The sequence below is a fragment of the Anomalospiza imberbis genome, chromosome 6, assembly GCF_031753505.1.
Source record: "Anomalospiza imberbis isolate Cuckoo-Finch-1a 21T00152 chromosome 6, ASM3175350v1, whole genome shotgun sequence".
NCBI classification, from domain to species: domain Eukaryota; kingdom Metazoa; phylum Chordata; class Aves; order Passeriformes; family Viduidae; genus Anomalospiza; species Anomalospiza imberbis.
In genome coordinates, this window is record NC_089686.1 from 51,012,053 (window position 1) to 51,033,424 (window position 21,372).

General features: G+C 43.2%; 1 protein-coding gene and 2 long non-coding RNA genes across 5 annotated transcripts; 2 read left to right on the forward strand and 1 right to left on the reverse strand.

The window, feature by feature from the left end:
• Positions 1 to 1,043: 1,043 nt before the first annotated feature.
• LOC137476096 (uncharacterized) lies at positions 1,044 to 4,484 on the forward strand. Of its 2 annotated transcripts, none has more exons than XR_011000247.1 (2): positions 1,044 to 1,116; positions 4,033 to 4,484. It is a non-coding gene; the product is annotated as an uncharacterized lncRNA (long non-coding RNA). The 2 variants fall into 2 exon arrangements; XR_011000246.1 differs by lacking the exon at positions 1,044 to 1,116 and adding an exon at positions 2,770 to 2,886.
• Positions 3,704 to 18,690, reverse strand: RIC3 (RIC3 acetylcholine receptor chaperone). Of its 2 annotated transcripts, none has more exons than XM_068194147.1 (6): positions 18,534 to 18,690; positions 12,674 to 12,897; positions 12,022 to 12,100; positions 10,407 to 10,500; positions 5,500 to 5,645; positions 3,704 to 4,412 (listed from the first exon to the last, which is right to left on the reverse strand). In XM_068194147.1, the coding sequence occupies exons 1-6, from the start codon at positions 18,661 to 18,663 to the stop codon at positions 3,925 to 3,927; spliced, it is 1,161 nt and encodes a 386-aa protein (XP_068050248.1). In that variant the 5' UTR covers positions 18,664 to 18,690; the 3' UTR covers positions 3,704 to 3,924. The 2 variants fall into 2 exon arrangements, with proteins under 2 accessions (XP_068050248.1, XP_068050246.1); XM_068194145.1 differs by having other exon boundaries at positions 5,500 to 5,648.
• On the forward strand, positions 5,644 to 9,858 carry LOC137476097 (uncharacterized). Its single transcript, XR_011000248.1, has 2 exons — positions 5,644 to 5,852; positions 6,983 to 9,858. It is a non-coding gene; the product is annotated as an uncharacterized lncRNA (long non-coding RNA).
• Positions 18,691 to 21,372: the final 2,682 nt, after the last annotated feature.

A 21,372-nucleotide genomic window follows, 5' to 3' on the forward strand; every position in this document is an offset into this window, starting at 1 on the left:
AGGAAATATTATTCAAACAGGAGGAATCCCAGTTTGACGGCTGCTGGTGAGCTACTACAGGAGGCAAGGCTGGCTAAGTTCAGAGAGCACTTACTGGTCCCTGGGGAGGGGCTGCCTAGGCCATTGACACCTCAGGGATGAGCTCTTGAGGCTCTCTGGCACCTTGCTGCAAAGAAAGAGAAGCCTTTAGCTCTGTCACAGGTGTTAAAAGTAGCCCTAACAACTCCTAAGGTGTAAGGGATTAGAGCCCTTGCAAGGCACATGTTAAAAGGGAGTTCAGTTCCTTTTTTTTCCATGTAAAAGTGGGGGTTCACATTCTTCATAGTGCTTGAAACAATAGGAAATAGGCCTGGCATTGAAAAGGGGACCCCCTTCACTGAGGTTTTGCAAACCTGGGAGAAAATGTCTGGTACAGCATAATTATTCTAGGAGCACACAATAATGCTGTGCCAAGAGCATTGGGCAACTCCCATCTGGAGAACAATGGCCATCACGAGGAGCTCCTGATCAACACAAATCCACTTTCTCCTGGTGATGTCTTCCTGGTGGATTCCCAGATTATGTGGATTACTGGTATGTTTTGAACAATTGCACCTGGCAGCTGTGGTGGTGAGGGCAGTTGGTGGGCCAGACCCATAATTCAGGGATACAGACACTCTGGGGGCTGGGCTGGTGGAGTTGGCATGAAACAGGGCTGGGTGGTGACTCTGGATGGGGCACAGGCCCTTCCCATGGGTTGCCCCAGCTGTGGTGGGTGACATTGACATAGGCACTCCCCCCACACCCCATCCCAGCACCGATGTGAGGAGTTCTGTGGGAGTAGCCCCAGGCTGGCACCCCACCTTGACTGGCACCCAGCATCTGGCTTGGAGCTGGTGCAGACCAGGGGAATCCAATTAATTTCATTAAAGCAGAGTGTCGCAGAGGCCCATGGTGGGTGTGTAGATGCAGTGGGATGCCTACCTGGGATGCTCCTGTCTGCCTCAGAGTGTCATAGTTCCAGTGACACCCAGGGAGCACTCACCAGTCTATGACAATCCCACTGGCCTGTGCCTGTATCCACAGCAGAGCTCCAGCACATCTCCTACCTTTTCCTTGGAAGCACTGGGGAATGATGTAAGGGCTTGGCTGAACACTGGGGTGTGACTGACACTAGATCAGACTGGCCAAAGCCCCAGCCAACCTGACCTTGAATGTTGACAAGGATGGGGCATCCACACTTTCACTGGGCACCAGCTCCACCACTGCCCCACCCTCATGACTAGAGGTAGCTCCCTCAGCCTGCCCTTGTGTGCTGTGGGCCCCAAGTCCTCACATCTCCAAGGCCTGGGCTGGGCCTATACCCCACACATTAGTACCTTTCCAGGGCTGTGGAGACCAAGAGGGGACAGAGGAATCCATAGGCACTCACCAAATCCCAAAAAAGAGAGGAAGAAAGAAATTTTGCTGTTATTTTTTTGGTTTATTGGTTTGGTTTTTTAAAATTTATTTCCCAACATTGAAAAGAACTTCCTATGAAGCAGCTAGAAGGGACCTTCATGTGAAGGCCAGCACTTCTTTCTGCCATCTGTTGCTTCTCCAAAGAAACAGCTATGTTCTTGGCTTGGTCTGCTAATATTCTTTATGCAAGGCTGACTTCACTCATTCATCAGGGATTGTTGTTGACCTCAGACTGAAGCAACGCCACCTCCAGACCCCAGGAACCTCAGTGGCCCTCTTGGGAATAACTCCTGTCACCTCAGCACAGTAGCCTGGTGAAAGCCAAGTCAATTCATGTCTTTCCCTGAGGAGCTCCAGGAAGGGTGGGGTAGGGGATGAGAAGGAAGGACTTATATAACACATGGCAATCAACAAATGATTTTTGATGCCAGGAGATGGAATGGGTGAGCTAGTAGGACAGGCTCTGTGTGGAGGCTGGGACTCCATAATATTCTCTAGCACGTTTGCAAAGAAGAAATTACTAGGGCTCCATGCCTGCATTATGATAACTTTACTCAGTTTAAAAAAACTAGTCTCAAATTGTTGATGTCATAGCCTAAAAAATCCCAGGGTGTAAGGTGGCAGCAGCAAAGCAGGATATGAGCATGGAACTGGAAAGTTTCTAAAGTTTCTAAAAAACACCTCCTACTTAAGGGGTCATGGGAGCACAGGTGCTGTCACCAAAGTACCAAATAAGGAGGATGACAGGATTTTCATCCTCGTCTTGTTGCTTATTTTTCAGTCAGGCATGTGCGGATTTTGAGCCGCCAGAATTCCTGGAGGCACACACTGGATGTCGTTCCTCGCATGTTGGCAATGGCTCTCATGGTGCAAGGGCTGATGCTCCTCCTTCTTCTCCTTCCCCTCCTCCTCCTGCACTGTCGACTGCCATTTTTCAGGCCCAGAGAAAGTGACTCCCCCTTTGGCTGCTGCTGGACACGTCTCTGTGCTGTTTCACACAAAAGTGGGCGGCCACCCAGCTCACTGCTCCGGTGGTTCCCTGGTAGGCTGATGTCCATGGGCTGCACACTGTTCCCTGGTGGGCACAGAGCCAAGCTCTGCATGGCCGTGACCAGGGAACTGAGGGCGGTGGTACTCGTGGCAGAGGGGTGATTTTGTTCCTTCTCTTCCACAGCCTCCTCCTGGCACATGCCTTCCTCTTCGGTCGTCATTGGAAGGGGCCCTGCTGCCATCCCTTACAAAGGTGGTCTGCCAGCCACCTTGCTGCTCTGGCTTTTCTTTCTTCCAGACATTCATCAAGGGCCTCAGAGCTCGGTGGACAGGGGGCATCTGCTTCTGTAGTGCCAGGGCACTCAGGGGACTGGTGACATCACAAAAAGCCACTGTGACTGGGCCATGAGAGTGGCCCAATACATTCAGGTTATGGTGGGCCTGAAAAGTGCCCAGGTATGGGAGAAGCAGGAGAGTCATGAACCTTTCCTGGAGCCCATCCCACATGCCATGCTGCTTGTACAAGAAAAGCTGTCCCTTGGGCACAGGGATCTGCCACCTGTCCTCAGGAGCCCTTGGCTCCAGCACCCTCCTCATCCTATACCTGGGGTGGCCTCAACATGACCCTGGCAGCAGCATTCCAAGAGCATAAAAAATCCACAGGTTTCCAGGAAGAAGGAAAAGACTACCTACTACCTTCAGTCTGAGGGTCCTCCTCATACTGTTCTCTCCTTTACAGACAAACCTTAACACTGCTCTTTTGGTTTTAATCTCTAGGGATATTTTTAGTGCTCTCACACATTGTGGTCCACTTTCTGCAATCATCTGGGAATTTCACCACGGCTAAGGCAAAGTTAAAGCACAACTCACAGAGCTTCAGTCTTGCTCACACAAGTAACACAACATGGATTAGGTTACTGTCCCAACAACACAGCAAGGAGCTGTGGGGTAGCAGAGAAGCTTTGTGGATTGTGGTGACAGCAGTTTCTCAAGAGTAGAGAGCAATGACAGAGTTGAGAGAGTCATGTATGTGACTATGATCTGCTCTGATGACCAGCTAACACTGCGCTAAGAGAAAGAAGGCATATTTTGTCCTTCAGCATCCCAGTAAACTCATGTATATATAAGTATTTGATTAACTCTCCGAACTAGTAGCACACAGATGGTTTTGAAAAAGCCAGAAGAGACATTTGGTTAACTCTGGATGACAAAGGGCAAAACCAAGGACAGCTCCTTCACAACTGAAAAGGAATGAGTCACAAATATCTGCTCCAAAAATCAAGGACAAAGCACTGTTGGCAGCATCATGGTAACCCACGACAAGTGGGCATGAAAGAGGGCACTGGCTTCCAGTTCAGGCAGATGATGTGACTGGTACCATGAGAATGCAATAGGTACAAGGAGATGAACACAGAAAAGTCCTCAGTGGGAACAAAACCCATGTGGATGACTGTTGATGACCTCTACCTTTACCATCCAGATGGTTGTCCCTTGTCAATCAAGTACTTTGGTGTTGCGCTTTCTCAGTGTGCCTGTCTCCTCTGAATCACTGGGTTTTTGCTTTTCCAGTGTAGCATTTTCATTTTGAGACTCCATGGACAGGTCCTCTTGGCTTGTCTCTTCTACTTCACTGCAGCTCTCAGAGTGGAATCCAGCATTCTCTGCTATGACAGCAGGATCATCATCACAGCAACAGCAGCACTCCCCAGTGCTCTGGCTGGGAGGAAGGTCACTCTTCTCCTCCTTGACGAGAGTTACATCATCCTTTTTCTGCATTAAATCCTGACAACCCATTCCTGTGGTGAGATCACTTAGCAGGGTTTCATCATAACGATAGTCCTCATCTTCCATGCCCTCCATTCTTTCCGCCAACTCTTCTGGAGAGGGCTGGCTCAGGTCAGGGTAATCTACAAGGATTGTGTCCTGTTTGCACTTGAAGAAATTGGAATTATTGTAGACAGGATAGGTCTCTTCTGGATAACCTTAGGAATAAAGGGATATGCAGCTTGGAGTATTACCAGCATTTAAAAGGAGTCCTGACCTCAGTGGTGGATGCTAAGTTGGCCAGGACAGTTGTTTTTCCTACTGCCAGTGCAAGTGTCAGCTCTTTAATGCCATGTACACATCACAGTATGAAATCCATGGCAAGAGTGTGCAAAGCATGTCTTCTAGGGAGATAATGAAAATAAATTCACTTACTTTTAGGAAGCCAGGACATCAACCCTGACTTTCAAGAGTGAAAGAGCTTTGCTGGAAGCTATGGGGGCTAACAGGTAAAAATGGTATGCCTTAGATCTTTAAGTGGATCCTTCTTTTTTTTCTGCTTACAAATTGACTGATGCATGGTTTGAACACTTGCTATAAACAGCATTACAGATACATCAATGACTTTGTGCATTTCATTTTAGAAATAACATCATAAACTTATGAACAGACCTCAAGGCCAGTGTTTATGCTTTATGTTTTGAATAATTTTGAAAGCTTTTTAAAAAGCAAGAAATTAAGTTTGCATTTTAAATTATGATATAGAGCAGCTCAACTAAGATATCTTGAAAACATATTTATGTAGCAGCTAAACACCAAGGAATGAAAAGGACATTAAAATAAATAGTTTTTAAAAGACTTCCTGGAGCTGACTTTTACAACATTGAAGCTAACAAAGAGTGACTAATGAAAAGTAAAAACTGTAAGTTATCTAAGACATACAAATCTGATTTCCAAGGGTTTTATGATTGTCATGAAATCCAGCCCAGCACAGAAAGGAAAAGATATAAACCCAGAGCAGCCAAGCCCCAGCAGCAGATGGAGCATATGTGGATATTCATACGCCACTTTGGGCAGCAGATAGTGCAGTGTTTACACTAAAAGAAATGTTAGATACCTCAAAATCTATTTTTTTCTGTTATGTTTGGGGGGAAAAAAGCCAAGCAACCTCTAGCAAAGTTTTGAACACTGGCTTCTGGAAAAGGAAGGATAAAGTTAACCAAAAGTTTGAAAGGATTTGGAACTGTGAGTAATCTTTATCCAATTTTTCTTGCAAGGGTAATGGTAAGAAAGGCTCTTGCTTACCTTCCCAATCTGCCATGTAAGGAGCTTCCTCAGCTTCCTTCTCAGGAGAGATGTCATCTATGAACTTTCCTTCTTTCATAACTCTAGTAATTTCTCTGAGTTGTTGAAGTAACATTTTTTCCTGGTCTGTTGTAACATTTTGAGTCCTGCTAGAAAATATTAGACATCAGAATTTAGTCCACTGTTATTGCAAGCTATGAGAAGAGTCTGAACCTAACTGTTTGGTCCATGCCAGCAGCACAGTCTGGAGAAACCTACTGATGAGTGTGATCCTTCCTCAACATTTACATGTGCTCTGCACTTCAGCTGGGTATAGTTTATCCCTATATCCAAAAAGCCTGCAATTTAAACAGGTAAAGGAAGGCAGGTAAAGCCAATGTGAGAGCAAGATGAAAGTGACACACAGAAAGGAGTTACACTACAAAAGACATTACAGAAATTTCTCACCTTTAAAAGTGTGTTAGGTAAGAATTAGGGTGAAGTGCCTTGTGCATTTAATAATACTTATAATACTTAATATTATAAGGAAATGGAATTCTGAATCTGTGCTACATGTGTAGCTTGTGAGGCTGATGAAAATTTCTCACAGTCATTAGGCTCAAGACTCTAAAATCTCTCTTTAAGACCATTAAATGTGCGAGTTGGACAGATCATCCTGTCATTATAGACAGTCAACAATGCAGCCTGATGGGGAGGTGGAGGGCAGAAACAGGAAGGAAGTTTTAAGAATGGAAAGAAGGTGTTACTTTTAACTGTCACTTGCCCTTTAGAACTAGAGGGAGAGGACTCAGATTTTTATCAGATTGAAAGCAAACATTTGACTGGTTCTACACCGCTGGATCTAGTAATTATTACTGCTTAGGAAATACAACTATTGCTGTAACAAAAATGCTTCCAAAAGATAAGATCATGTAGTAATTACATGTTATTTTCTCTGCAAAGAAACAAGGCTTTAAAAAATCGTATGGACAAAAAGGTAGTATTTGGAGGGGGGTGCTCTGCAGCCTGCTAACTCAGTAGGCCAGAATGAGAAAGACACTGGCTGCCACCAGGGGTGAAAATGGTTCTGACCATTGGTGCTTGTTTCATCTTGAGTTCTAAAATTATGATATCTTAAGGTTTAGGTTATTCTTGAGCAGTGATGCCAGTTCAAGCCACTCCTCTGACACTCTTTGGATCTGTGTATGAGTTCAGGAGCTGTTCCCCCCAGTTACTTGAAAGGGTGGCCCTTGGCATGCACAGAATGCTGAACTGTAGGTGGTATGTGAGGTCAGACAGATGATCTCTGGTGATCCCTGGTCTGGAGAGCAGACAGACAGATAACTACCAAGAGTAGATTCACTGAGTAGGCTGCTCAGTGAAGTGTAGGGAAGAGATGGGAAGAAAGGAGATGGAGGCAGATTTTGGCTTGAGGTCATTAGTATCTATGTAAGCCTCATTTTAGTTATCAGAACTCTAATAAACTTGCAATGTCCTTCTTCAGGTTTTCCTCTTACCAGCTGCTGGGACTGGAGCAGCACTCCAAGAGGTAACTTTGTGCCACTCTGCCTAAATGGGAATGATGGTGACACGATGGCTATGCCACTAAGGGCAGCAAAGTCACACTTGTTTAAAGTAAGATTAGCATCCTATTACTGGTTGGTGTGATGGTGGTGGAAGTGCTGATCCTGGGCTGGATTTTGTGCACAGCTGCAGGCACAGGTGTCTGTAACTGAACTTAGCTCAGGAGCCAGTTTGATTAGCACCTACCTAGATTAAACTGCTTCCCTGAGATCACTTTTCTGCACTTCCACCAAGGAGCACTTTGCCCCACAGTTTGAAAAGTTGATATCCCTACACTATACGTAGGTTGCACTGATTTTCCCCAGGCTGTGGTGGCAATCTGTACCACAAACAACTGAATGTGTGAGGCAGCACCTTCCCAAAAGCTTGGCTTATGCAGATGTGGAATCTGAAATGTGAATTAAGAGGCCCACAAAAAGGAATGGTTTCATCAGCCTTTGACCAAAGCTGTGACAGAAATGCTGAACTAATCCTCCTTTAAGAGACAAAACTGTACCCAATTTGAACCCATATCACTTGGCTGAAGACAGAGAGGCCTATCTCTTTAGCACGTTGGGCAGATAAGCTGGCTCAGATAACAGGATCAGTCAATGCAGCTGCATCACTGTGGCATTTCATACAGGAAAATTCCTAATATGTGGGATACTCTCATTAGAAAACACTCCTGTCTTACTGCAACACAAGGGCTCTGTATTTCAGAGTATTCCTCCTCCAAATACCTTGCTTAAAAGGCAGATTTCCCTGCAGAGAGGGAGAAACTAAAGCCCATGTGTTATTTTGACTTCATTTAAGGCCTCTGGGAAGACTTACTGTAGATTGCTGGCAGTGTGTAAGACATCTGGCTGCCTGCACATGGGAGATTTACCAGGATATAATGCACTTAGCAATACTCAGAGGATAACAGACGCAGAAGGTTTACAGTGCAAGAAAAGGTCATTATTTTTGCTCTCTGTATTTGTAGCTCCAACACAAGTATAATTTTTCATAATGGCAATACTTACACTTTGAAGAGTCCCAAAGAGCTCACTAACAAATAAAATAAAGGTTTCTTATTCCTACTGTGAGATTAGAACATTTCCTAAAGAGCCATCATGACTGCAGGGAAAATAATCTAAATAATCTAAAATGGCATCTCAGACATGTTAACTGGCAATTTTTTTAGCTTCGTGATCTTAAAGTAATCACTATCAAAATGCAGCTACATCCCAAAAAATGGTTCCCCACAGAGTCTCTTCCATATCAACTTTGCTCAGTTCATGATAAAAAAAGAAGCTTTTCCAGTTGACAGCCTGGTAAACAAGACTTTTAAAACAGGTAGGTGATCTGCATTATTTCTACCTCTTACCTAACTACCAGAAATAGGAATTTTTGGTTACATTGTTGACGACCTGGCCAGGCAGTTCTTTCTTCCTCTTGCTTTCTTCACCTTGCTTCTCATTTTTCCTATGACATGCTAGGCCTCATTAAAAGTACCTGTACTTGTACTTTTTGATAGTTTTGCATTTCTGGAGGGTTGTTTCTCTACTTAACGTTGTAGCAATTCCAGCTGGTATGCTGGTTTGGAAGGAAGTCCCCTCAGTTGGTTTGGAGGTTGGTCTTCAACTCATTAAAAAAAAAAAGCAAATCCAAGTTTCTGGTTGCTGCTTTCTACAACACAGGCTGGCTGTTGCTTTGCCATACCTGGTGTAAAGGGCCATGGTCTCACCTGGGGTCTTTCAGCATTAGTTGAAACTTCATACCAGTTATTTCTGTCTCTGACTTTCCTGTGTAAGGGTTTCTGTTTAACTGCAGATCAGTTAACAAAACTCAAGTAATTTTGACTCTCTTATTCTTTCCTTTTTATTTAAATCTATCAATATCCAGATTGAAAAGCCTTGCTCAGTACTCCAACTACACTTTCTAACCATAGGTTTTATTTTAATAGATTTACCCAGTATTAGTGAAATTAATGAGTAGATTAAGAAAGCTTCAAAGTGTTTGAAAACAGCTATTTGCTCCATCAAGAGGTGCCTTTCCCCTCCTCTTCAAAGAGGCAACACACAAAATTCTTCATTAGATTCAGATTCTCATTTCCCCTGAGACCTTTAGACCCATCTATATAAATAGTCTGGTTGAACAAGGAAGGGAAGTGCTACTAAATAGAGGCTTTGGGCCAATAACACAGAGTAGAGCAAATACTGGATCAGACCCTAAACCGATTTTCTCTGTAAAAAAAAAATATTCCATCCTGAGAATCAGCACAATATCTGGGCAGTTCATAAGCCTATTTCTGTCACCTTAGAGGAACATGTAGAACATTGTGTCAGCTCTCCAGCACAGAGATGAGTAGCAGTCAAAGCAGGATCCATCTGTTCCACTAACAAAGCCCGGGCAGTTTAGGGGCTCTCCCACTGGGACCTGGCTGAACATGGGCAAGTTGGGCACCTTGTCTGCCCGAGACTGTAAGGGGCACAGCACAATGTGGGCAAAACTGCACTCAGAGAGAAGGGGTTTGAGCCACAAATGAACAAAACGTGCATGTTCAGCACAGAATTCCTAGAGGATGGGTTAAAACAAGCCCTGGCTGATCCAGACAAAGTTAACATGATTTACAACCAGAGCAGGTCTCATTTTCTGCAAACCTCACCTTCATATTTATGGTATTTCAGTTTTCACACTGCAGTTCAGCAGTGTCCTATTGATCTGTTCTTTTTACTCCTTATGAAAAACATAGACTTGTTTCCAGTGTTTCTTTGTAACATAGACCAGTGATATTAGATTTGTAGGAAACATTAATAAACATAATAAAATTTTGAATGCTGATTTTACAATTCTTTGTCATTTATATTTAGAAGTAAATGCATGAATTTAAAGTGGAAGTGGTATGTAATCAGATTATTATACAATTCTGCCTTAAAGAAAAATGTTATGGTTATTCTAACAGGAATTTACATAGATTATAACAGCAGTTCAATTTAGGAAATTAATTCATAGAACTGGAAAAGAATAATTCAGGATATTATTCTGGTCACATAAAACAGGCTGTTTTATGTAATTTAAATGTAGATGGTTTATCTTCTGTTTACATATACCTGTCATTTTCTTCCAAATAACACACTGTACAAAGGGGGGAAATAGGGATAATTGCTTTTCTAGTTAAGGAAATGAAGTTGGAAAAAATTATTTATTTTATATATAGATACTGAAAAGGGAAAAACTGCAGAACAAGAATTGGGATGTGTAAAATCAAACTTCTATAATGTGAAGTAGCAATAAAAATGCTATTTTAATATAGATAATGGAAGAAAGTTTAATTTCTAATCAATGTGGAACCTCTCCTTAAAATACTCTAATTTGAAACACACCTGTCATACATAGGTCCTACTCTGTTGATTAATTTTTCCATTGCTTCTTCTGTCTCTCTCAGTCTTTCCTGGAGTTGAGTGAGCTCATAGTCAGCTGTAAAACAAAACAAAACAAAACAAAACAAAACAAAACAAAACAAAACAAAAAAAAAAAAAATCCCAAGATCTGTCACTAGGAGCCTTGAAAATGTATCCCTGTCCCATTATCACAAGTAGCAAATGCTGTACCAAACCAAACTGCCTTTGAGGAAACTAAAACATTCAGCTTAGAGAGTTCTACCTACTTTTCCTGGCCTAAGAAGGTGAAGAATAATACCAATATTACACCCGTTTAAGCAGCACAAAGGCACAATGAAACTTCAACATAGTAGGAATTGAGAAATCCATCAACAAACATCCTGCTTTTAGAAAGACCTCTATCCTGCACAGATTGCCATGACTTAATGCAACACTGATGTAATTATTTTGCATGTCTGAGACTTTAAAAGAAGAGGAAGGGGAATTGGTAAAGAGAAAGGAAGTTACTTCCTCCAAGTCATTATGTAAGTGGTGACTCAGTCTTCAGGTTCCTAATCCAGTGACCTGTCCCCTGCTCTGGTACAGCTCGCCATGAATGCTTTAGGAATATAAATGAAGAGCTCTAGAAAAAGGCAGAATAATTTTCACTGTTAGTTCTTTGGGATATAATGATGGCAAAGTTAACTTACTGCAAAGTTACTTTCTCTCACCAAGCATCAGAGAAGAAAATATAATTACCATTGCTAATATATCACCCAAAATTGCCAGGCACAACGCAGCATGACTACAGTGGAAACACAATCTACAGAACTGAGCACATTAAGTATTCCTAATATGTGCATTAATGTCAAGAAAATTACAGCTATGTTAAGAGAATTACCTTCCTGCTACCATTTTCTATAAAGCCCTAAGCACTTTTCTTTCCTATTACAGTTTAGCCAGCTAAACACAACACATTTAAATGCTGTAATGGTAACTACTCTTCCAATCCTCAGTAGAAAACTTATTAATTTATCTAATAAGTGCATACTTGAATCTCTCTCACCAATGCTTAGGTAGAATCAAATTAACATTTCAGAATACCATTTGTTCTCTTTATTGCATGCATGAAAACTCAGCATTGCAAAAAAGGGACAAATTAGGGAAGTGCCTGATGATGGCTAAAGAATTCACCAGTTTAAAAAAATTAAACTAGCTTTCATAGTATCTTTCTATGCTCTTACTAGATTATTAGGGATTAGACAATAGTTACAGCTGGACATCCTATTATCCATTTTTAATTATTAGTGACACAGCTTTTCAGCAAATCTGTGCAGTTAATTCAGCAAACCTCATGAAAAGCCATTTCTTTCAGAGGGGCTTGGGATCAGGCTGCTATCACAGCCTTATGGGTTGAATGAGCTTAGAAAGTGACAGTGCAGTAATTCTTTTGAACTCTTGCTTTTTCCAACACAGAAGATTCTGGCTTGGTTTTGGGGTTTTTTTGGTTTTGGGTGGGAGGGAACATCATCTTTACAGTGCACCCAGAACTTGAAGAACCCTGTTGGACCATTACAGAGTCAACAGCTACACAGATACAACTCAGAGCCATACTCACTGATTTTCCTCTTCATGTTTCCAGGTGTAGCAGGAGGGCATTTGCGCTCTGCAGGAGTAGTTCTTCCTTTGGAAGCCAGCTGATGAGGACAAGAACATGGCCCTTCTATCAGTTACAGCAATAGTAATAGATAAGACCCAGAGACAATGGAAAAAAATACAGGAAACTGAAAAACGCCAGAAGGCAGCCATGGAAAAGCACACCCACCAGCAAAACCATGAAAGATGCCTGGAAGATTTTGCCAGCTGAAAACTCCTATCAGACTCTTGGAATAAATAACAACATGTAACATATAGAGTACACATAAAGTGTAGCCACATACAACAGGGAAAAGAATACTATGTGCATATTCAAAACTAATCTAACATTACTCTAGATGTGCACATTTTACAGGAGGAAAAAAAAATCCTTCAGAAATTTTAAGAAGTCAGAGGCCAATGCAGGATCAGAGAAATCCTTCCCTGCATTCTTAGCTACAGTCTTTGCAATAGCAAAACCCACAGGATAATCCAGTCTTTTGACCACCAGGCAAAGGTCCAGCATAAGTATTTTTTTGAGCACAGCTGAAATGGAACAATGTACTGAAATGAGAGTATAAATTTTTTACCCAAGTTTTTTATTTCCCTGACTTTTCAATTTATGTTGGTCTTACCTTAAATAAAATGTACAGAATATATAAGAAGATGCCAAATCCATATATAGGGATAATCTGTCCCACAAGGCCTCTTCCACTTCCACCAGTGCTTCCACTACCACCTCCACCTGCCTTGGCTTTGGCAACTGCTTCAGTAAGATGAGACCTTGGAAAATGAGGGACAGCTCGGCCGTTGGGAGTGGCGTGGGAATGCATCCTCGGTGGAAAGTGACTGAGCTTCCCTGCAAAAAACCACACAATGATCATTTCCTTTCTGTTACTTTCCACCCTTTTACACATAGCATAAACCTGCAGCAGGTGCAAGTGACCTATTTTCTCTGCTTGTAAATTCACCACCACTGATAAGTAAGTAACTTGTTGAACTAAGTCTGTAAACTCAGCCCTCAGTCTCCTGTGATGTGCAGTGCTGGGAGTTAGGTTTTACTTAAAAGCCATTTACTCCTAGCAATTTTACTCCTATACAATTAGGAGTAGAATCATACAATTAAAAATCTCCTGATTTTAAGCAGAGAAAGCACTGGCAGGGCAATTAACAAAACAGCAATTTTAATAAGTATATTCTTGTCCGAATACCCAACAGATTACCATCTCCAGCAGGATAAAATGCCAGATTCCTACTTGTTTCTCTCCTCAAGATCCCCCAAGAACATACCAGTTTTCCACTGTGAGCCTGATCTTTCAATATTGCTCAAAGGCATTTAATGTGTAAATGTATTAATGTCCAAACCTGACACCCTGACACACGACTGCAGTGTTTGCCCAGCACAGATTTTTGGTACTTGCTGTAAGAATTGTATTTTACCTCATTTTACCAAGTGAGCAATGAAATATTAAGAAAAGTGGTTTTACCTAAGCTGTTCTCCTTAAAAAGGTCTAAGGTAAAGCAGTGTGAGAAAGGAGATTGACTATAGCCCAGGACATATTATCTTTGGCATTTTAGGGGGAAAAAAATTTAGAGGTTTGTAACCTTTCTAGGCAGAGTTAATTTAACACAAGAAAGGAGAGCAAGCATAAGTGGATGTACAGATGCCAGAGTTAGACTGCAGAGAGCCTGAAATGGTGCTGCAAATGATTTCACGCAACTGAAGGGTGCAAGAACCTCAATAAATTTAAGCTCATGCATTATTCTATTTTCTTGCTGCCATCAATTCAACAGTTTTGCTGTGAAATTCACTATTTTACCCCTCTGTGTAGTTGACATCCTGCTTTCTATCTCCATTTCCAGCCTGAATGTGCACCTGCACTCCCTTCCACCTACTGGTGTTGAGCCGAGTTACTCAGCTATGGAATCTGGTGGTGGGAGGTGCTGGATGGAAGCACCAGAGATGGGATTGCCAGGCTGGGCTGCAGCTCACTCCCTGATCCCAGCTGGAAAACTCCCCCTCCCTGGCACACATAGCCTGGACTCTGCTGCCTGGTGCTAGGACAGGCTGCCTGTGCTTGCAGAAAGAAAATGAAAAGCAGGTTTGAAGTAGCGCTGCTAATAGCTGCCTTTACTTCTGCAAGTACACAGCTGCAAGTGCTTTTATGAGACACAAAAGAAAAAATTAATTAACATTTGGTCTTGCTAGGAAACACCATCAGAGGCAGCTAAATTCCTGAGCACAGAAAATTGCAGTAAACACTTACTAGGAAGTGATATCAATAATTCATGAAGTTCCACTATTGAAAACACATTTTTCTTGTAGATGATAGCACACATTCCATGAGTTCTTTAGTGTAACTGCCAGGGTACACTACCATTGACCAAAGCCACTCTCAGATTAGCTTAATTTCAAGGAAGCTGTTATCATGTACTTAAATTTTAGTGAATTATTCAAAGTCTGTGATGGAAAGCATACTATCTTATTTACAAGAAAGTCCTCCTGCTCCAGCAACAATGCCCTGGAGCAGTAGGTCACTGTGGAAATGAGTGTGATGTCGTGCAGAGAGCAGCATCACTAAGGCAGGGATGAAGCAGCAGGGCAGGTAAACACTTATAAAACATCTTATGCAAATATTACTTACTTTTTAAAAAGAGAGATATTAAGAAAGCAGAAAATAATTGACAAAGGTGAAAATGTATTTAAAGTGAATAGTTTTCTAAATTATCCACAAGCCTCGTTTGTGCTTTAAAAGATTCAAGTGAATTAAATATAATCAGGGCAAGTGGACAGACACTAGACATTTCATTATCAAGGTAATTTTAAAGGGGAATTTCTTTACTCCTATTTCTAAACCTACCCTATTGATTTTACACTTCTAGAATTATTTCCTTATTAAACAAATACTATCTTCCATAGTTTTTTATTGTGAAGAACCCATGCAAATTACACAGAAAATTGAGGGCACAAGCAACTTGAAAACAAAATATGCACAAAGCTCTTAAATGCACATTTAAGTGTATAAATGGAAAATGTAACAATTTGGGTATCACTGTGACCTGAAGAAGATTCCATGCTTCCAGGGATAAAACAAACCACTTTCAAATGGAGACAATAACATACAGAAACAATAACATAACATCAAGAAAATCAAGTGACACTTGATGAGCAAGAAGGGCATGTCTTGGGTCCTTATTTGCTGCCCTACCCAGCTGCCAGTGGGGATGGTGCATACTTCAACAGGACATTTTCCTGTTGTGGGAATGCTGTGGGAAGAGCACTAACTCTGGTTAGTTTGAAGAGTGCCAAAGTACTGTTCTGCTTTTGAAGTATTTCTTTACACCCCTGTGACAGCCCGAGGGCTGCATTCATGCAGACTGATTGCTGTGTGTGGCAACTCCCGCCAAGCACACCCTACCCAGCTCTGCAATCTTTTTACCTAGGATTTATCCTACACATTTAATAATGTTGTCAGTTTTAATGCTTCAGACCAACTCTGCAAACCAGCTACAGGGCAAGCACAGCATGTTTTGTTTAACCCAGTCCCTTCAGAGCCTGAAGTCCAAAAATGAAATTATACCCCAGCAAACATTTGCATTGTTTAAAAGCCTGTAGTTTCTGAATGTAGATGAAGTCCTTAATGGCATTTTCACATGAGAATGAGAATTCACATGAGAATAATATTAACACTCAACTAAAAAGAAGTAAATCTTAAAATCTGTATTTACAACACAATGAATACAAACAAACCAACCAGATAATGATACTCAGATCATTCAAGCATCTTTTTTTTCCATGAACGCTGTTATGTGTTCTACTTAAGGGGTTTTAGGAATTGCTACTGAGCCCAACTCAACTATTTATAGAGTTGTTTAGATTTATGTTACTGTACTATTCAGCAACTCTTAGTCTAGGTAATATGTGTCTCTGCCACATCATTTTCTTCAGGACACCAGCAGGCAACAGATGTGTGCATTGCACAAATTCAAGTTGAGCAGGGGGATTCCTGAATTGTCATATATTTTTTGGTAATGCTGATGCCACTTGATTGTTTGTAAGGTTTATCTGAAACTACCAACTTAGAGAGTGGCCTTACAAAATGCATGGCATATATTTATGAACACTAGACTTAAAATGTGTTTTTAAAACTGCTAGTAGGTCCCCTTTTTACTCCTCTTTAACAAAATATAAACATTCTAATGCCTGCCTGTGAAGTCAGCTAGGAATGGGATACAAACACAGGACGGTCTTTAAGTAAGCTTTGTCATATACATGAAATTATTACTGTGAAAAAGAACAACATTCCTGTCTGGAAGATAATATTAACTTCAATAGTTCAATGCTCACCATTTTTCTAAAAGAGACCTCTGAAAATGACTTTATTAGAGAAAGTTCCATTCCCATGTCTAAAGCCTGTTTTGATAAAAAACCTTCTGGTAACACTGAGTTCTAACAAACAATACTAAATTTTAAGCATGTTTTATTCAGAGACATTTTGCCCCCCAGACTACCATAAGCACTTTATTAACTTCAAGAATGACATGATTACCTCAAGCCCCTAAAACTCCTGCCAGGTAAGTGCAGTTATCAGTGCACCGAGGAGGACAACTAATAACAGAGATATGAATTTAAGTGGTTCAATCAAGATTTATTCTTCCAATACAAAAATAACTTCAGGTGAAATACAATTTGGTCTACAGAGCAGGTGTAATGAAATCCTTGCTATCAAGCTGAAAATACGGGCTATAAACTCTCATCTGAAACGGACCAGCTGAGGTGAGTTATTATATCCTCAGCCAAAGGCAGGTGCTGGGGTGCAAGAGGGGAGCAATGCTGGGAGCCTGTGCTGCATCAGGCACACACAGACCTGTGCTGTCCTGTGATCTCTGAAGGAATGATGGCAAGTATTTACAATATTGAGGATGTAGAGAGTGTTTATGTTACCTATTTTAAGCATTTAATTGCAGCTGTGATTAAGCCACCCTATCACAGCACTGCTCAGAAGCAGCTGTGCCAGAACAGGTATGAATACCATTCATTCAACAGATGACGCTGAAAATAATTGGAGGACAAGTTTGTTGTTGGGATTTTTAAAGCCATTTTCTGTCAGATCAACCTGCAGCCAAAGGAAGGAGCACCACAACATTAACTGTTAAGTGTAAACTTAAGACTGCATTGCTGTGGGAAAATGGTGTGTCAAGTTCCATCATCTGGTACCACTGTGGGATCAGTTGGGAGCTGTGCAGGGGCAGAGGTTAATGGGGAGCCAGGTGCCACGTCCCAGAGCTACCACCCCTGCTGTGGGCAGGTGACTCCACAGTCCTCACCTGTGCTGGCTGCTGGACCTTTATGGGTTTTCAGTGTGAGGAGATCCTGCAATGGAACTGTACACCTGCAGATCTACAGTGCTGACCAACCTACTCTCAAGTTCTTAAAGACCAAAAATACACCTGGTAACCACGAAAGGGCTGTTGTGGCAGGGAAATCCTGTATTCAAGGTAACACTGTTTTAGCAGTTAATTTCAGCCTGAAAGTCCTCAGAAAACCTTGAAATACTAAATTAAATCCGTATCACTGAAGAGTGCAGACATGGAAGAGCCAGGCTGTTGGAAGGATACAGAAGACACAGTCAGTGAATGTGAGTCCCTGAGGGACAGCACCCTAAAGAACTTGTAAGTTCTCTCTGCTCCCACCAGCCCCACTTCTGGCTTGTGGGCAGCCCTGGGCAAAACTCCCTCTCAGCCAAGACTAGGGGTTATGAGATCAGCTACTCTTGTGAAGTGCCTTGGGCAAAAAATAATCTCTGCAGTACAAGGCAATGGCCATAAAAAGGATGGGAGATGCTTATATGAGCCCACTCCTTGAGAACTTAGAGAGGACATGCAGAGTTGGAGAGCAGGCACAAAGGACACAGCTTGGGGGCCACAAGGACAGGACATGAGCCTAAAATAAGCCACCACGTGGCCACAGCATTATGAGAATCTGGTGCATGAAAACAAAAGTTAAAAACGCTGGCGTAGGAAACTGAACAATGAAGACGATTCAAATGAATTTTTATTTCATATGCAACAACAAAAGCATTCCATACACAAAATAGCAAAATAATGAAGGGATGTATTGCAATGAAAAAAACAAAAGAAACGAAAAAAGTGGAATGAATATGTCACTTTTCGGGAAGCTTTAATACCCCGCACATAAATAAAACAATATTTTGAAGTTTTTAAACTACTTAAAAGAAGAAGAAAGTAGATCACAGCGTCAACCACGAATGAATCCTCCGGCACTCCACAGGTCGCTAAGGGACGAGCAAGGGGGAGAGACGCGCCAAGAGGGAACTACGCTAGGTTTCCATACCGGGCGGCGGAGCTCCCGCGTGCAGCCCCTGCCCCTCATGGAGTCCCCACAGCCCGCCCGGCCCGGGCTCACCCCGAGCGGGACCGCGGCGTCCCGGGCGGGAGGACAAGGAGGGGCGGGGGCGAGGATCGGCCTCTTACCCTCGGGCGGCGCGGCGCCGGGCTCCTGCCTGCCGCCAGCCCGGGGCAGGAAGGTGCGCGGCAGGAGGAGGGAGACGCAGAGCACCAGGCAGGACACGGCGGCCACCCGGCAGCACGTCCAGGCCGCCATGGCGGAGCTCGGCGCAGGAGCACGCAGGCGCCGCGCGGGAGCCCGAGGGAAGCGCGGGGCGGGGGCGCAGGAAAAAGCGGTGGAAACGTGTGGGGATTGCAGGGACTGGGCTGCGGCCTCCAGGGACAGTCCTGGGCCTCGAACAGCTGCGGAGGGACACGGCTCTTCTCCTTCCAGTGCCTGAGGGAGCTTGCAGGAAGGATGGAGAGGGGTTTCTTACGTGTAGTGACGGGAGCCAGGGGAATGGTTTTGAACTGAAAGAGAGTAGGCTTAGATACGAAAAATGTGTGCTAATGTCTTTACAGACAGTTCCATGGGTGAAGTAAGGTGTGGGTGTCAACATCTTTGAAATGGGTATTAATGCCTTTGGGCAGCGGGTTTGTTGCAGAGTGCAGACAGCTCGGCTCCCGACATACGCAAGGGAAAGCACAAACCTCAACTTCCAAACTTTGGGGTAAAACAGTGCCTTCAGGGAGGGAATACGTGGTAGGCGGTTCTGGAAGGCTGTGCCTTCCTAGTACCTCAGCAAATGGGGAAAGGAAGAGGGCAACCGGCGGCCCTCTTACCTTAGGATAAGAGGAGGCTGTGCCGTCCAAAATCAGTGGAGGGAAAATGCCGTGGGCCTGTGCCCCAGTGGACTCGCTTCCTTTATTCGAATAAAGTTGCAGGACTCCTCTTGTCTCTTTTTTGGTTATAAACCTCTGGCATTTGTGGATTTTCCTGATGTTATGTGTAATAGGTATAATTTGCGCCTATAAAGTGATATATGGGTAGGAGTTTTTATATTATTAAAATACAGACACAAAGCAAGCGGACAAGGACAAGGCGGGGGCTGCCTCATGTATGTCAAAAGCGTTGTGGACAAGGCTTCAATTACAAGTTAATATATGTGGCTCTCTTGGATATGGGCCATTTCTTGAGATAATCTAGGAACTCCCAAGCGATGATCATCCAGACAACTACCCGAGATTAGGATCACTATCCGAGATTGGGATCGCTGGAACCTCCGGAGGATGCATCTCAATGCTGGGTTCCCGTAACTCCATCATCGATGTACATAGCTTCCCCGACCTCGGATTGTACAACCCTGTGCAGAGAAAAGAGACTTTATGAATATGTGGGACTTTGAATGGAAAGAAAAGACTGATTGCCAAAATCCCGGCCTCAAGCAAAATAAACTATATGAAAACTGCTCATGCAGAACGGATGGTGTGAAGCATAGGAGACCCTCTGCTAGAGCGGTCAGACCTGTGTCTCACCCAGCGCTGATCCTGGGCTTGGCACTGTCCTTTTCTTTGTGGCTGGCTCAGATAGTATTTGATCTTTATAATAAAAATTATTTTTCTTTTTTTAATTTGGCTGGGTCAATTTTTACCTATAACACTGACAACTGGGTGCTCGGTCTGGGATCGTCTGTGTCCGGCACGCAGTTAGAGGAGCTGAAGGCGCAGCTCACCCATTTTAGGTGAGCAGCTCCCTTCGGCACTGGTTGGCACCAGCGGTTGCCGAGGCTGTCCAGGAGACAGACGAGAGGTGGCCCAGGGGTCTGTGAAGGGGTCCACAGGGAGAGGCAGTGAGTACAACTTCGGGGTGTAAAACATGGCAGGACACCCAAGCTGGGTAACCAAGGAAAGTCAATAAAAGGGTTTCGATTATAGGAGGTGACAATCCCCAAATACCTCGAAAGAGTCCTTTGGGAGAATGTTGAGCTGGTTTGCACATTCTCCTTGTAATATATGTTATGGAATAATTCATGCTTATATAAAAAATATATATGTAATAAATGGTGCTTGTACGAAAAAATCTTAAAGTTTTAAACCACAAGCTGCAGCTGGGGAAAAGTTGAGAAACCACAGATGGCAGCAAGCAGAAAGACCTCATATGCAAACAAAAAAGTGTGGCTCTGTGCGGAGATGGGCCCTTTCCTAGACCATCCAGGAGGCACCCAGCAATGAGGAACACGCATCTCAGTACCAGGTTCCCGTAACTCAACATCAGCATTCATCGCTTCCCAGAAACAGCTTTGTCCAGCTCAGCACAGAGAAAAGAAGACCCCATGAATATGTGAAGCAAAGAGAAGAATAGGAGAACCTGTGCCCCAGGCATAAAAAACTGTATAAAAAATGACTGGACAGAGACAGCATTCGTGAACAGAGGGGATCCGATGCAGTAGAGGTTGGATCAGTGTTCACCCAGCGCCAATCTCAGGCTCGGCACTGTCCTTTTGATTGTGGCTATCTAAGACCGAATCTCAGTCGCGCAATAAAAATCTATTTTATTGGTTATTAATTCGGCTTGATCAGTTTTTACCTTTAACATCCTGGAGGTCATTAGGGACAGAAATGCCCAAGGGGGGGCACCAAGACGCATGGAGAGAGGGTCTCAGCAAGCTGAGCAGGCAATATGATGTTAGTTTGGGAAAGGATTGGTTGAAGTGGGGTGAGGAGAAATAGGGTTAAAGCAAATAGCAGCGGGAGGCTATGTGGTAAGGAATCTTTGACATCTGCAGTCTAATAGTGGGAGTGGCTTTTGTCTTTTGTATTCCCGGCTTTCAGGAGAGGGAAAATAAGGAGGTGTTGTTCCTACAGCCCCACCCCTCCCCGGGCCATTTTGGAGCCTGGGTGGAGGATTTGGGTTTGTCTGCTTATTACCCTGGGGGCCTGGACAGTGCGGTTGGATGGGGACTGGCTCTAGTGTGTGGTGAGGAGG

Excerpts from the sequence above, each read along its gene's own strand:
- RIC3 (XM_068194145.1), bottom strand. The coding sequence starts at position 18,663 with ATGGCGGCCTGGACGTGCTGCCGGGTGGCCGCCGTGTCCTGCCTGGTG. Across the intron at positions 12,101-12,673 it reads TTCTGTACATTTTATTTAAG|CTGGCTTCCAAAGGAAGAAC; the intron begins GTAAGACCAACA and ends TGTCCTCATCAG. Across the intron at positions 10,501-12,021 it reads AAACATGAAGAGGAAAATCA|CTGACTATGAGCTCACTCAA; the intron begins GTGAGTATGGCT and ends TTTGTTTTACAG.